The sequence below is a fragment of the Aquarana catesbeiana genome, linkage group LG10, assembly GCF_042186555.1.
Source record: "Aquarana catesbeiana isolate 2022-GZ linkage group LG10, ASM4218655v1, whole genome shotgun sequence".
Lineage (NCBI taxonomy): Eukaryota > Metazoa > Chordata > Amphibia > Anura > Ranidae > Aquarana > Aquarana catesbeiana.
This window is the reverse complement of record NC_133333.1, coordinates 260339727-260353131: the sequence shown is the minus strand read 5'-3', so window position 1 is coordinate 260353131 and position 13405 is coordinate 260339727. Positions and strand designations below refer to the sequence as shown.

The window sequence follows — 13405 nt, the reverse complement described above, 5'->3', positions numbered from 1 at the left end:
TCCCATCGCTCCGTCTTACTGGTCACCCCGTCCCATCCCTCCTTCTTACTGGTCACCCCGTCCCATCGCTCCGTCTTACTGGTCGCCCCGTCCCATCACTCCGTCTTACTGGTCACCCCGTCCATCCCTCCTTCTTACTGGTCGCCCCGTCCCATCCCATCGTCTTACTGGTCGCCCCGTCCCATCCCATCGTCTTACTGGTCGCCCCGTCCCATCCATCGTCTTACTGGTCGCCCCGTCCCATCCCTCCATCTTACTGGTCACCCCCTCCCATCCCATCGTCTTACTGGTCGCCCCGTCCCATCCCTCCATCTTACTGGTCACCCCCTCCCATCCCATCGTCTTACTGGTCGCCCCGTCCCATCCCTCCATCTTACTGGTCACCCCCTCCCACCCCATCGTCTTACTGGTCACCCCATCCCATCGCTCCGTCTTACTGGTAAACCCCGTCCCATCCCTCCGTCTTACTGGTTACCCCGTCCCATCCCTCCATCTTACTGGTCACCCCCCTCCCATCCCATCGTCTTACTGGTCGCCCCGTCCCCATCCCTCCATCTTACTGGTCACCCCCCTCCCATCCCATCGTCTTACTGGTCACCCCATCCCATCGCTCCGTCTTACTGGTCACCCCGTCCCATCCCTCCTTCTTACTGGTCACCCCGTCCCATCCCTCCGTCTTACTGGTCACTCCGTCCCATCCCTCCGTCTTACTGGTCGCCCCCGTCCCATCGCTCCGTCTTACTGGTCACCCCGTCCCATCGCTCCGTCTTACTGGTCACCCCGTCCCATCGCTCCGTCTTACTGGTCGCCCCGTCCCATCGCTCCGTCTTACTGGTCGCCCCGTCCCATCACTCCGTCTTACTGGTCACCCCGTCCCATCCCTCCGTCTTACTGGTTACCCCGTCCCATCGCTCCGTCTTACTGGTCGCCCCGTCCCATCGCTCCGTCTTACTGGTCGCCCCGTCCCATCACTCCGTCTTACTGGTCACCCCGTCCCATCCCTCCGTCTTACTGGCCGCCCCGTCCCATCCCTCCGTCTTACTGGTCGCCCCGTCCCATCCCTCCGTCTTACTGGTCACCCCGTCCCATCCCATCGTCTTACTGGTCGCCCCGTCCCATCCCTCCATCTTACTGGTCACCCCCTCCCATCCCATCGTCTTACTGGTCGCCCCGTCCCATCCCTCTGTCTTACTGGTCGCCCCGTCCCATCCCATCGTCTTACTGGTCGCCCCGTCCCATCCCATCGTCTTACTGGTCACCCCGTCCCATCGCTCCGTCTTACTGGTCGCCCCGTCCCATCGCTCCGTCTTACTGGTCGCCCCGTCCCATCCCTCCATCTTACTGGTCACCCCCTCCCATCCCATCGTCTTACTGGTCCCCCCTTGTCCCATCGGCTCCGTCTTACTGGTCGCCCCGTCCCATCGCTCCGTCTTACTGGTCAACCCGTCCCATCCCTCCGTCTTACTGGTCACCCCCCCCATCCCTCCGTCTTACTGGTCACCCCATCCCATCACTCCGTCTTACTGGTCACCCCCGTCCCATCCCTCCGTCTTACTGGTTACCCCGTCCCATCCCTCCTTCTTACTGGTCACCCCGTCCCATCCCTCCGTCTTACTGGCCGCCCCGTCCCATCCCTCCGTCTTACTGGCCGCCCCGTCCCATCCCCTCCTTCTTACTGGTCACCCCGTCCCATCCCTCCGTCTTACTGGTCGCCCCGTCCCATCCCACAGTCTTACTGGTCGCCCGTCCCATCCATCGTCTTACTGGTCGCCCCGTCCCATCCCATCGTCTTACTGGTCGCCCCGTCCCATTCCCTCCATCTTACTGGTCACCCCCTCCCATCCCATCGTCTTACTGGTCGCCCCGTCCCATCCTCCATCTTACTGGTCACCCCCTCCCATCCCATCGTCCTTACTGGTCACCCCGTCCCATCGCTCCGTCTTACTGGTCGCCCCGTCCCATCGCTCCGTCTTACTGGTCACCCCGTTCCATCCTCCGTCTTACTGGTCGCCCCGTCCCATCGCTCCGTCTTACTGGTCACCCCGTCCCATCCCTTCGTCTTACTGGTCGCCCCGTCCCATTGCTCCGTCTTACTGGTCGCCCCGTCCCATCGCTCCGTCTTACTGGTCATCCCGTCCCATCGCTCCGTCTTACTGGTCGCCCCGTCCCATCGCTCTGTCTTACTGTCGCCCCGTCCCATCGCTCCGTCTTACTGGCCGCCCCCTCCCATCCCTCCGTCTTACTGGTCGCCCCGTCCTATCCCTCCATCTTAATGGTCGCCCCGTCCCATCCTCCGTCTTACTGGTCACCCCGTCCCATCCATCGTCTTACTGGTCACCCCGTCCCATCCCATCGTCTTACTGGTCACCCCGTCCCATCCCTCCATCTTACTGGTCACCCCCTCCCATCCCATCGTCTTACTGGTCGCCCCGTCCCATCCCTCCGTCTTACTGGTCGCCCCCTCTCATCCCTCCGTCTTACTGGTCACCCCCTCCCATCCCTCTGTCTTACTGGTCACCCCCTCCCATCCCTCTGTCTTACTGGTCGCCCCGTCCCATCCCTCCATCTTACTGGTCACCTCGTCCCATCCCTCTGTCTTACTGGTCGCCCCCGTCCCATCCCTCCGTCTTACTGGTCACTTCCCGTCCCATCCCTCCATCTTACTGGTCACCTCGTCCCCATCCCTCCGTCTTACTGGTCACCCCGTCCCATCCAATCGTCTTACTGGTCACCCCGTCCCATCCCTCCGTCTTACTGGTCGCCCCGTCCCATCCCTCCGTCTTACTGGTCGCCCCGCCCCATCCCTCAGTCTTACTGGTCGCCCCGTCCCATCCCTACGTCTTACTGGTCGCCCCGCCCCATCCCTCAGTCTTACTGGTCGCCCCGCCCCATCCCTACGTCTTACTGGTCGCCCCGCCCCATCCCTCAGTCTTACTGGTCGCCCCGTCCCATCCCTCCGTCCTATTGGTTGGTACCTTGAGGCCGGTGAGAAGTGCGATGTCGGCACTCAGTTCCTGGATCTGGTTGTCGAAGGCCAGTAGGGGGAGCTGTGAGCTCAGCACTCCTAGGGGGCGGGTCTTCAGCCTGTTCACTGATAGGTGGAGGGAGGAGAGGTGGGTGCACAACGCCTGCTGAGATGCCCACCAGAGAGATGAGGCTTATTCCAGATTTACATGTTAACCCTTCCACTGCCAGGGGTGATTTTTGTGATTTTTGCTGCAAATGCTTAACCCCTTCAATACTGATCCTGATCTACTGACCTCCGATCTCCACCCCCCCAGTACAAATACCCCCCGAATCACCCCCCCAAGTACAAATACCCCCCAAATCACCCCCCCAGTACAAATACCCCCCGAATCACCCCCCCAGTACAAATACCCCCCAAATCACCCCCCCCAGTACAAATACCCCCCAAATCACCCCTCAGTACAAATACCCCCCCAAATCACCCCCAGTACAAATACTCCCCAAATCACCCCTCAGTACAAATACCCCTAAATCACCCCCCCAGTACAAATACCCCCCCCCCGAATCCCCCCCAGCACAAATACTCCCCGATTCCCCCCCCCCCAGTACAAATACCCCCCAAATCACCCCCCCAAGTACAAATACCCCCCCCAAATCACCCCCAGTACAAATACCCCCCCCCCCAAATCACCCCCAGTACAAATACCCCCCAAATCACCCCCCCAGTACAGTATAGGGGGGTATTTGTACCGGGGAAGTGATTTGGGGGGTATATGTACTGGGGGGGGGTGATTTGAGGGGTATTTGTATTTGGGGGGGTATAAGTATTGGGGGTGATTTGGTGATTATTTTTCAGGATCAATAAATAGGAGAATGCTGAGCTCTGCAGATTGAGGCGGTCATGTCTCTGTACTGCCGGTGTCCGCCAGAGGGCGCTGTGAGGAGGCAGCGCCGCATCTCTCTGGTGGGCATCTCAGCGGACGCTGTGATTGGCCGGAGTGATGACAGCGGATGCTGTGATTGGCCAGGCCGTGTTTCCGGGTGTCTGTGTGTAGATTGATGGCCGGAGGAGGGGGGGCGGACGATCGGTTCTCTTCTCTCTCTCCGGCTGCGCGGAGCTCCGGGGGGTTCCGGAGGAGATCGGCCGCCTCTCCCGTCCTGTGCGGGAACCGTCCTGCGGGGGCCTCCCGGGGGAGTGGCGGTGCTCCGGGGGGTGAAGGTGCCGGATGTGTCCGGGGATGAGTTGGAGGATCTCCCGGAGGAGCTGAGCCGTCTGTCTGATCTCTCCTCCCCCAATGTGTCCGGGAACCGGCTGGAGGAGCTTCCGTGGGGGCGGGGCCAATGTACTCGCCTCTCCTCCCTCCACCTATCAGGCTGAAGACCCGCCCCCTAGGAGTGCTGAGCTCACAGCTCCCCCTACTGGCTGGAATCATACTGACGGAGGTGGGTGGAGGATTATTGTGTATAAGACATTTTTATTTCCTCAATTGTTTACATATTGGAGATCAAATATCACCAAAAATAAGTCAATAGACAAATGATAAAAATGTCATTTTGTGTTCAGTGTTACCTGAGTGATTGTCATTCAAAGTGCGACACCGCTGAAAGCTGAAAATTGGCCTGCGCAGGAAGGGGGAAAGTACCCGGTATTGGGGAGGGGAAGGAAGGGGGGGAAAGTGCCCGGTATTGGGGAGGGGAAGGAAGGGGGAAAGTGCCCGGTATTGGGGAAGGAAGGGGGAAAGTGCCCGGTATTGGGGAAGGAAGGGGGAAAGTGCCCGGTATTGGGGAGGGGAAGGAAGGGGGAAAGCGCCCGGTATTGGGGAGGGGAAGGAAGGGGGAAAGCGCCCGGTAATTGGGGAGGGGAAGGAAGGGGGGAAAGTGCCCGGTATTGGGGAGGGGAAAGGAAGGGGGAAAGTGCCCGGTATTGGGGAGGGGAAGGAAGGGGGAAAAGTGCCCGTTATTGGGGAGGGGAAGGAAGGGGGAAAGTGCCCGGTATTGGGGAAGGAAGGGGGAAAGTGCCCGGTATTGGGGAGGGGAAGGAAGGGGGAAAGCGCCCGGTATTGGGGAGGGGAAGGAAGGGGGAAAGCGCCCGGTATTTGGGGGAGGGGAAGGAAGGGGGAAAGTGTCCGGTATTGGGGAGGGGAAGGAAGGGGGGAAAGTGCCCCGGTATTGGGGAAGGAAGGGGAAAGTGTCCGGTATTGGGGAGGGGAAGGAAGGGGGAAAGCGCCCGGTATTGGGGAGGGGAAGGAAGGGGGAAAGCGCCCGGTATTGGGGAGGGGAAGGAAGGGGGAAGTGGCCGGTATTGGGGAGGGGAAGGAAGGGGGAAAGTGGCCGGTATTGGGAGGGGAAGGAAGGGGGAAAGTGCCCGGTATTGGGGGAGGGGAAGGAAGGGGGAAAGTAGGGGGAAAGTGGCCGGTATTGGGGAGGGGGGTGAAAGTACTGGTATTGAAGGGGTTGAAGTGGTTGTAAAGGTGCATTCTATGCATTAAGAGAAAACAAACTTCTGTTTGCAGCAGCCCCCCCCCCCCCCCCAATACTTACCTGAGCCCCCCTCTTGATCCAGCGATGTACACGAGAACCTTGGCACTCCGGGGATTTCCACTCCTGATTGGCTTTTGTGGCTCCCGCTGCTGTCACTCACAGCCAATCAAGTAACAGAGGGGGCGCGGGACATGCCGTGGCTCGGGGGAATCTCCTGTCTTCGGTTATTTTTGGTTACATTGTTACAATGAGTTTATGGTCTTGAACAGTTTAACTCTAGTATGTTATATTTATGGACTTTTTGATGGCACATCACCATTATGTATGTATAGGGGACTATTCTAGTTTTTTTTTGTTCTAGTCCTTCTCATTATTTCGGAAGGAGCCATATGTTTACTTGCATGGTATTCATCACAGTATAACTTATCACACTTCGAGGCCTTCGTATCTGAACACTTGAGTGATGGTATCATTTTATCATTTTATCATTTTATCATTTTAGTTTTCACTGGTTATAATAAGTTTTGTAATGATCACAGAATTGGGTATAGGTGGGTCACGCTCACCAGTAGGGCAGTAGTTAGCCCCCCCATATGGTATAGTTGTCCATCCCATTATAAACCTATATAGGTGGCGCCACACCCCATTATTGATTTATAATTGTTACAATGATGATTTCCTTTTCAGACCAAACTTCATGATGAGATGTGATAAGAGGACGCCGGTCACCATTGCCACCCATGACCTGCAGCTGGTGAAGGGGCCCCTTCTGTACGATGCCAGACCCCCCCCTCCCCCGAGGAGTTCAAGGTGAGCCGTGACTGTATTACACTCTGCAGAGGGGTCCGGGGCCCCGCCGGGGTTTTGGTGTAAATCGGAAAAGGATATTAAAGCACCCAAAAGTGGAATTTAAGCTCGTTGTACCCCCCCCCCCCCTCTGGTGCCACATTTGGCACCTTTCAGGGGGGAGGGGGGGCTCCCTCCTCCTTCCACCGGCCACCAGACCAGTAGTAGAGAGGAGCGGAGCCTCGCACATGCGCAGTAGGGTTCTCGGTGTGAAGCTGTAAGACTACACTGCCGGGTTCCCTTACCTACAATGGAGGCGGCATCACCTGACAGATGATGGAAAGATGCGGTGCTGACATCACTGGACTCCGGGACAGGTAAGTGTCCGATTATTAAAAGTCAGCAGCTGTAGTGTGTGTATAGTGTATGTGTGTTGTATATGTATAGTATATAGTATGTGTGTAGTATATGTATAGTATATAGTATGTGTGTAGTATATGTATAGTATATAGTATGTGTGTAGTATGTGTGTTGTATATGTATAGTATATAGTATGTGTGTAGTATGTGTGTTGTATATGTATAGTATATAGTATGTGTGTAGTATGTGTGTTGTATATGTATAGTATATAGTATGTATGTAGTATGTGTGTTGTATATGTATAGTATATAGTATGTGTGTAGTATGTGTGTTGTATATGTATAGTATATAGTATGTGTGTAGTATGTGTGTTGTATATGTATAGTATATAGTATGTGTGTAGTATGTGTGTTGTATATGTATAGTGTGTAGTATGTGTGTATAGTGTGTGTGTTGTATGTATATAGTATGTGCAGCTGTTGGCTTTTAGTTTTTTCAGTGGTGGGCGGAGCTCCTCCTTAAAGGAGAAGTACGGGGGGGGGGGGGGGGACGCTCTTTTGGTTGGATGTCTTCTGGGGGTCACAGGGGGGTGAAGTTCATTCTGCTCTCCTGTGACCCGTTTTCAGCAGACAGAGAGTTGGAAGTCGGCTGTCGGCTGACGTCACAGAGCCGGTCCAGGCTCGGGGAAGATCGTGACAATGAAGTCGGGATCCGCCCACATGCCTGGACCGGCACCCGCCTCTCAACAAGCCACCCCCCCACCCCCACCCCAGCCCTCCAGAGGGGGAGGGGCAGAGCAGAGACTGACAGCCACCAGCTCTCTGCTTGGGGAGTCCTGAGATTGGAGTGATTGGCGGTGTTCGATCGCTCGGTTCTCAGTCTTGGAGGCGGCGGGGGACAGATGAATCCACCTAGGAAAGTACAAATCTAAAGTGAATGGGGCCGTCCTACAACCACGTGTAATGCACACAATTGCAGGGAGGAGGCGTGGCATTTACAGGGGTAAAGTAGATGGTGGGATATATTACCACCTCCACCACCTGTCACATGTCTCTGAAGAGCAATCTCATCTCTGATCACTTTTCAGAGACATGTTAGCTGCCTGTCTAAACCTAGTCTACGGACGTTTTCTCTATGGACTACAGAACACTCCCTTCCCTCTTTATAACCTATGGGGGAGGTGTTCTGTAGTTGTATGTTGTGAATTGATTTTGTAGCAGTGCAGTAACAGTATTTCACCAGCAGAGGGCGACCTCCTCACATTTATGTACACAGCGGATAAACTAGATTCCCAGACAGGTAACAGACAATACGAGTACAGAGGCCAGGATTTCACACCTCCGAATCAATCTCTTACTCCACCACCTCCGGCTCTCGCCCTCCGCTCACCCCTCCCCCCCTCACTTGTAAACATAGAAGCCTTACATAATATTACATAGTAGGTGAGGTTGAAAAAAGACACAAGTCCATCAAGTCCAACCTATGTGTGTGATTATGTGTCAGTATTACATTATATATCTCTGTATGTTGTGTGATTATATGTCATATTACATTATATATCTCTGTATGTTGTGTGATTATATGTCATATTACATTATATATCTCTGTATGTTGTGTGATTATATGTCATATTACATTATATATCTCTGTATGTTGTGTGATTATATGTCATATTACATTATATATCTCTGTATGTTGTGTGATTATATGTCATATTACATTATATATCTCTGTATGTTGTGTGATTATATGTCATATTACATTATATATCTCTGTATGTTGTGTGATTATATGTCATATTACATTATATATCTCTGTATGTTGTGTGATTATATGTCATATTACATTATATATCTCTGTATGTTGTGTGATTATATGTCATATTACATTATATATCTCTGTATGTTGTGTGATTATATGTCATATTACATTATATATCTCTGTATGTTGTGTGATTATATGTCATATTACATTATATATCTCTGTATGTTGTGTGATTATATGTCATATTACATTATATATCTCTGTATGTTGTGTGATTATATGTCATATTACATTATATATCTCTGTATGTTGTGTGATTATATGTCATATTACATTATATATCTCTGTATGTTGTGTGATTATGTGTCAGCCTTCTGTATGTACATAGACGGCTCTCCTCCCCGCAGATCCCTCCTGCCCGCCACTTATGGAGGGACAAGGGAGAATCTGTGTGATGCCCATCGGAGATGCCAACCAATCATCTTCCTGCTAGTGAGAGATCTGGGAGGAAGTAGAGCCGGGCCTGGGAGGTGAGATGTGGGAAAGATTTTGGGGGGGGGGGGGGTGAGGGCTGGAGAGGAGGATGTATACAGAAGTGGGGGGGGGGGTGTATACATAGGTTGGTTGTGTTTGTGGGGGGATGGTAAGTGGTTGTTGGGGTGGTGGTTCTTGCGATTGCGGGGCTGGTTGGGTGGGAGGGTTGTTGTGATGGGTGGTTGTTGGTGTTGTGATTGCAATTGTAGAGGTGGTGGTGATTGTGGATTGTGGTTGTTGGGGGGGGGGGGGAGTGGGGGAAGGGTGGTGGTTGGTTGTTTTGGGGGGGGGTGGTTGGTTGTTGGGGGGAGGGTTGGTGGTTGGTTGTAGGGGGGGAGGGGTGGTGGTGATTGTGGTGGTGGTTGTTGTGGGGGAGGGGTGGTGGTTGGTTGTTGGGTGGGAGGGGTGGTGGTTGGTTGTAGGGGGGGAGGGGTGGTGGTGATTGGTTGTTGTGGGAGGGGTGGTGGTTGGTTGTAGGGGGGAGGGGTGGTGGTTGGTTGTTGTGGGAGGGGTGGTGGTTGGTTGTAGGGGGGGAGGGGTGGTGGTGATTGTGGTGGTTGGTTGTTGGGTGGGAGGGGTGGTGGTTGGTTGTAGGGGGGGAGGGGTGGTGGTGATTGTGGTGGTTGGTTGTTGGGGGGGGGAGTGGGGGAAGGGTGGTGGTTGGTTGTTTTGGGGGGGGGTGGTTGGTTGTTGGGGGGAGGGTTGGTGGTTGGTTGTAGGGGGGGAGGGGTGGTGGTTGGTTGTTGTGGGGGAGGGGTGGTGGTTGGTTGTTGTGGGGGAGGGGTGGTGGTTGGTTGTAGGGGGGGAGGGGTGGTGGTTGGTTGTGGGGGGAGGGGTGGTGGTTGGTTGTTGGGTGGGAGGGGTGGTGGTTGGTTGTTGGGTGGGAGGGGTGGTGGTGATTGTGGTGGTTGGTTGTTGGGTGGGAGGGGTGGTGGTTGGTTGTTGGGTGGGAGGGGTGGTGGTTGGTTGTTGGGTGGGAGGGGTGGTGGTTGGTTGTAGGGGGGGAGGGGTGGTGGTTGGTTGTTGGGTGGGAGGGGTGGTGGTTGGTTGTTGGGTGGGAGGGGTGGTGGTTGGTTGTTGGGTGGGAGGGGTGGTGGTTGGTTGTTGGGGGGGAGGGGTGGTGGTTGGTTGTTGGGTGGGAGGGGTGGTGGTTGGTTGTAGGGGGGGAGGGGTGGTGGTTGGTTGTTGGGTGGGAGGGGTGGTGGTTGGTTGTTGGGTGGGAGGGGTGGTGGTTGGTTGTTGGGTGGGAGGGGTGGTGGTTGGTTGTTGGGTGGGAGGGGTGGTGGTTGGTTGTGGGGGGAGGGGTGGTGGTTGGTTGTTGGGTGGGAGGGGTGGTGGTTGGTTGTGGGGGGAGGGGTGCTGCCATCTTACTGTACAATTAATATAAAAGGATCTTTGACTTGTCTATAAATCCCGTATCTTGGAGTTGGGTTCAGGACTCGGCCGCCCTCCTCTCTGCGTTACCTCCTGAAGGTGTGACCTATACCCGGGGTCTATGAACACTCAGCCCTGTCCCCCCAGATATGGAATATACAGGTCGGTGGTCCGATTGGTGGGTGAGGAGCTCCTCGTCTTATGAACTTCGCTCGGCCTCCTCGGCCTCTCATACAGGACAATGTACCGCAATCTCACACCAGATACAATTACAGATCCTCTTATCTGTATGGCGGGGGAGGGGGGTCAGTTTACTCCGCCCGTCAGTCATGGAGCTCCTGGATATGAAGAAGTCGGTGTCACCTTCTCCTCCCTGAATTGTCTCCGGAGAAGGGGTTGTAGTAATGGCGGGGGATGGGCACAACCTCTTCTATGGAGGTGATCGGTGTCCTAATAAATGTCTGACTTCTCCGCACTGCTTTGTATTCCCACAATGGCTCGTCTGCTTTCCTATCACTCTACAATGAGGAGCGCGGTGTACACAGAGCTCCGCCCACCCGGCACGGCACCAAGATGTTTAGTCCTCAATGGAAATCCTCACTTGTATTTAGGTTCTGGTCAGAAAGTCCACATGATCCTCAGACCGGTGCTGCTAATACTGAACAGAGACCAGCCAGAGCTCGGGGCCCGGCACTCAGGGGGCCCTCTAGTTGTACCCGGGAGGGTCGGGTGGTGTGTTCAGCCTCTGCTGCAGGCTCCAGCCAAAGTCTATGGTAAGCTGCAGCTGGACAGAGCAAGATGATGGTTCTCATGTTAGGGAGGACACACCTTCCATGCATTCATTTGTCGGGGTGTCCTCGGGTTGTGGGGTCTCCTCTCTCCCCGGTATTAGGGTGTCCTCAGAGTGCAGGGTGTGGGGTCTCCTCTCTCCCCGGTATTGTCTGGGTATCCTCGGGGTGTGGGGTCTCCTCTCTCCCCGGTATTGGGGTGTCCTCGGAGTGCTGGGTTTGGGGTCTCCTCTCTCCCCGGTATTGGGGTGTCCTCTCTCCCCGGTATTGTCGGGGTGTCCTCGGGGTGTGGGGTCTCCTCTCTCCCCGGTATTGTCGGGGTGTCCTCGGGGTGTGGGGTCTCCTCTCTCCCCGGTATTGTCGGGGTGTCCTCGGGGTGTGGGGTCTCCTCTCTCCCCGGTATTGTCGGGGTGTCCTCGGGGTGTGGGGTCTCCTCTCTCCCCGGTATTGTCGGGGTGTCCTCGGGGTGTGGGGTCTCCTCTCTCCCCGGTATTGGGGTGTCCTCGGAGTGCTGGGTTTGGGGTCTCCTCTCTCCCCGGTATTGTCGGGGTGTCCTCGGGGTGTGGGGTCTCCTCTCTCCCCGGTATTGTCGGGGTGTCCTCGGGGTGTGGGGTCTCCTCTCTCCCCGGTATTGGGGTGTCCTCGGAGCGCTGGGTGTGGGGTCTCCTCTCTCCCCGGTATTGTCGGGGTGTGGGGTCTCCTCTCTCCCCGGTATTGGGGTGTCCTCGGAGCGATGGGTGTGGGGTCTCCTCTCTCCCCGGTATTGTCGGGGTGTCCTCAGAGTGCTGGGTGTGGGGTCTCCTCTCTCCCCGGTATTGGGGTGTCCTCGGAGTGCAGGGTGTGGGGTCTCCTCTCTCCCTGGTATTGAGGTGTCCTCGGGGTGTGGGGTGTGGGGTCTCCTCTCTCCCTGGTATTGGGGTGTCCTCGGAGTGCGGGGTGTGGGGTCTCCTCTCTCCCCGGTATTGGGGTGTCCTCGGGATGTGGGGTCTCCTCTCTCCCCGGTATTGGGGTGTCCTCGGGATGTGGGGTCTCCTCTCTCCCTGGTATTGGGGTGTCCTCGGAGTGCTGGGTGTGGGGTCTCCTCTCTCCCCGGTATTGTCGGGGTGTGGGGTCTCCTCTCTCCCTGGTATTGGGGTGTCCTCGGAGCGCTGGGTGTGGGGTCTCCTCTCTCCCCGGTATTGAGGTGTCCTCGGAGCGCTGGGTGTGGGGTCTCCTCTCTCCCCGGTATTGAGGTGTCCTCGGAGTGCTGGGTGTGGGGTCTCCTCTCTCCCCGGTATTGGGGTGTCCTCGGAGCGCTGGGTGTGGGGTCTCCTCTCTCCCCGGTATTGGGGTGTCCTCGGAGCGCTGGGTGTGGGGTCTCCTCTCTCCCCGGTATTGGGGTGTCCTCGGAGTGCTGGGTGTGGGGTCTCCCCTCTCCCCGGTATTGGGGTGTCCTTGGAGTGCTGGGTGTGGGGTCTCCTCTCTCCCCGGTATTGGGGTGTCCTTGGAGTGCTGGGTGTGGGGTCTCCTCTCTCCCCCGTATTGTCGGGGTGTGGGGACTCCTCTCTCCCCGGTATTGGGGTGTCCTCGGGATGTGGGGTCTCCTCTCTCCCCGGTATTGTCGGGATGTGGGGTCTCCTCTCTCACTGGTATTGGGGTGTCCTCGGAGTGCTGGGTGTGGGGTCTCCTCTCTCCCCGGTATTGTTGGGGAGTCCTCGGGGTGTGGTGTCTCCTCTCTCCCCGGTATTGGGGTGTCCTCGGAGTGCTGGGTGTGGGGTCTCCTCTCTCCCCGGTATTGTCGGGGTGTGGGGACTCCTCTCTCCCCAGTATTGGGGTGTCCTCGGGATGTGGGGTCTCCTCTCTCCCCGGTATTGTCGGGATGTGGGGTCTCCTCTCTCACTGGTATTGGGGTGTCCTCGGAGTGCTGGGTGTGGGGTCTCCTCTCTCCCCGGTATTGTTGGGGAGTCCTCGGGATGTGGGGTCTCCTCTCTCCCTGGTATTGGGGTGTCCTCGGAGTGCTGGGTGTGGGGTCTCCTCTCTCCCCGGTATTGTCGGGGTGTCCTCGGGGTGTGGGGTCTCCTCTCTCCCCGGTATTGTCGGGGTGTCCTCGGGGTGTGGGGTCTCCTCTCTCCCCGGTATTGTCGGGGTGTCCTCGGGGTGTGGGGTCTCCTCTCTCCCCGGTATTGTCGGGGTGTCCTCGGGGTGTGGGGTCTCCTCTCTCCCCGGTATTGGGGTGTGGGGTCTCCTCTCTCTCTCCGGTATTGGGGTGTCCTCTCTCTCCCCGGTATTGTCGGGGTGTCCTCGGTGCGCTGGGTGTGGAGTCTCCTCTCTCCCCGGTATTGTCGGGGTGTCCTCGGGGTGTGGGGTCTCCT

The 13405-nt window shown here is 56.3% G+C and overlaps 1 protein-coding gene across 2 annotated transcripts in view; it reads left to right on the top strand.

Moving 5' to 3' along the window:
* The first annotated feature begins 3965 nt into the window (after positions 1–3965).
* Positions 3966–13405, top strand: part of LRRC47 (leucine rich repeat containing 47) — a 106170-nt gene continuing 96730 nt past the window's right edge. Inside the window, exons 1-2 of one of the 2 annotated variants that reach the window (XR_012236419.1) lie at positions 3966–4410; positions 6136–6258. Coding sequence is in view for 1 of the 2 variants with exons in the window: in XM_073603703.1 (XP_073459804.1) it covers positions 6225–6258 (34 nt within the window). In the remaining variant the exon portion in view is untranslated. The remainder of the gene's footprint in view (positions 4411–6135; positions 6259–13405) is intronic. The other variant, XM_073603703.1, reaches the window with a different exon arrangement.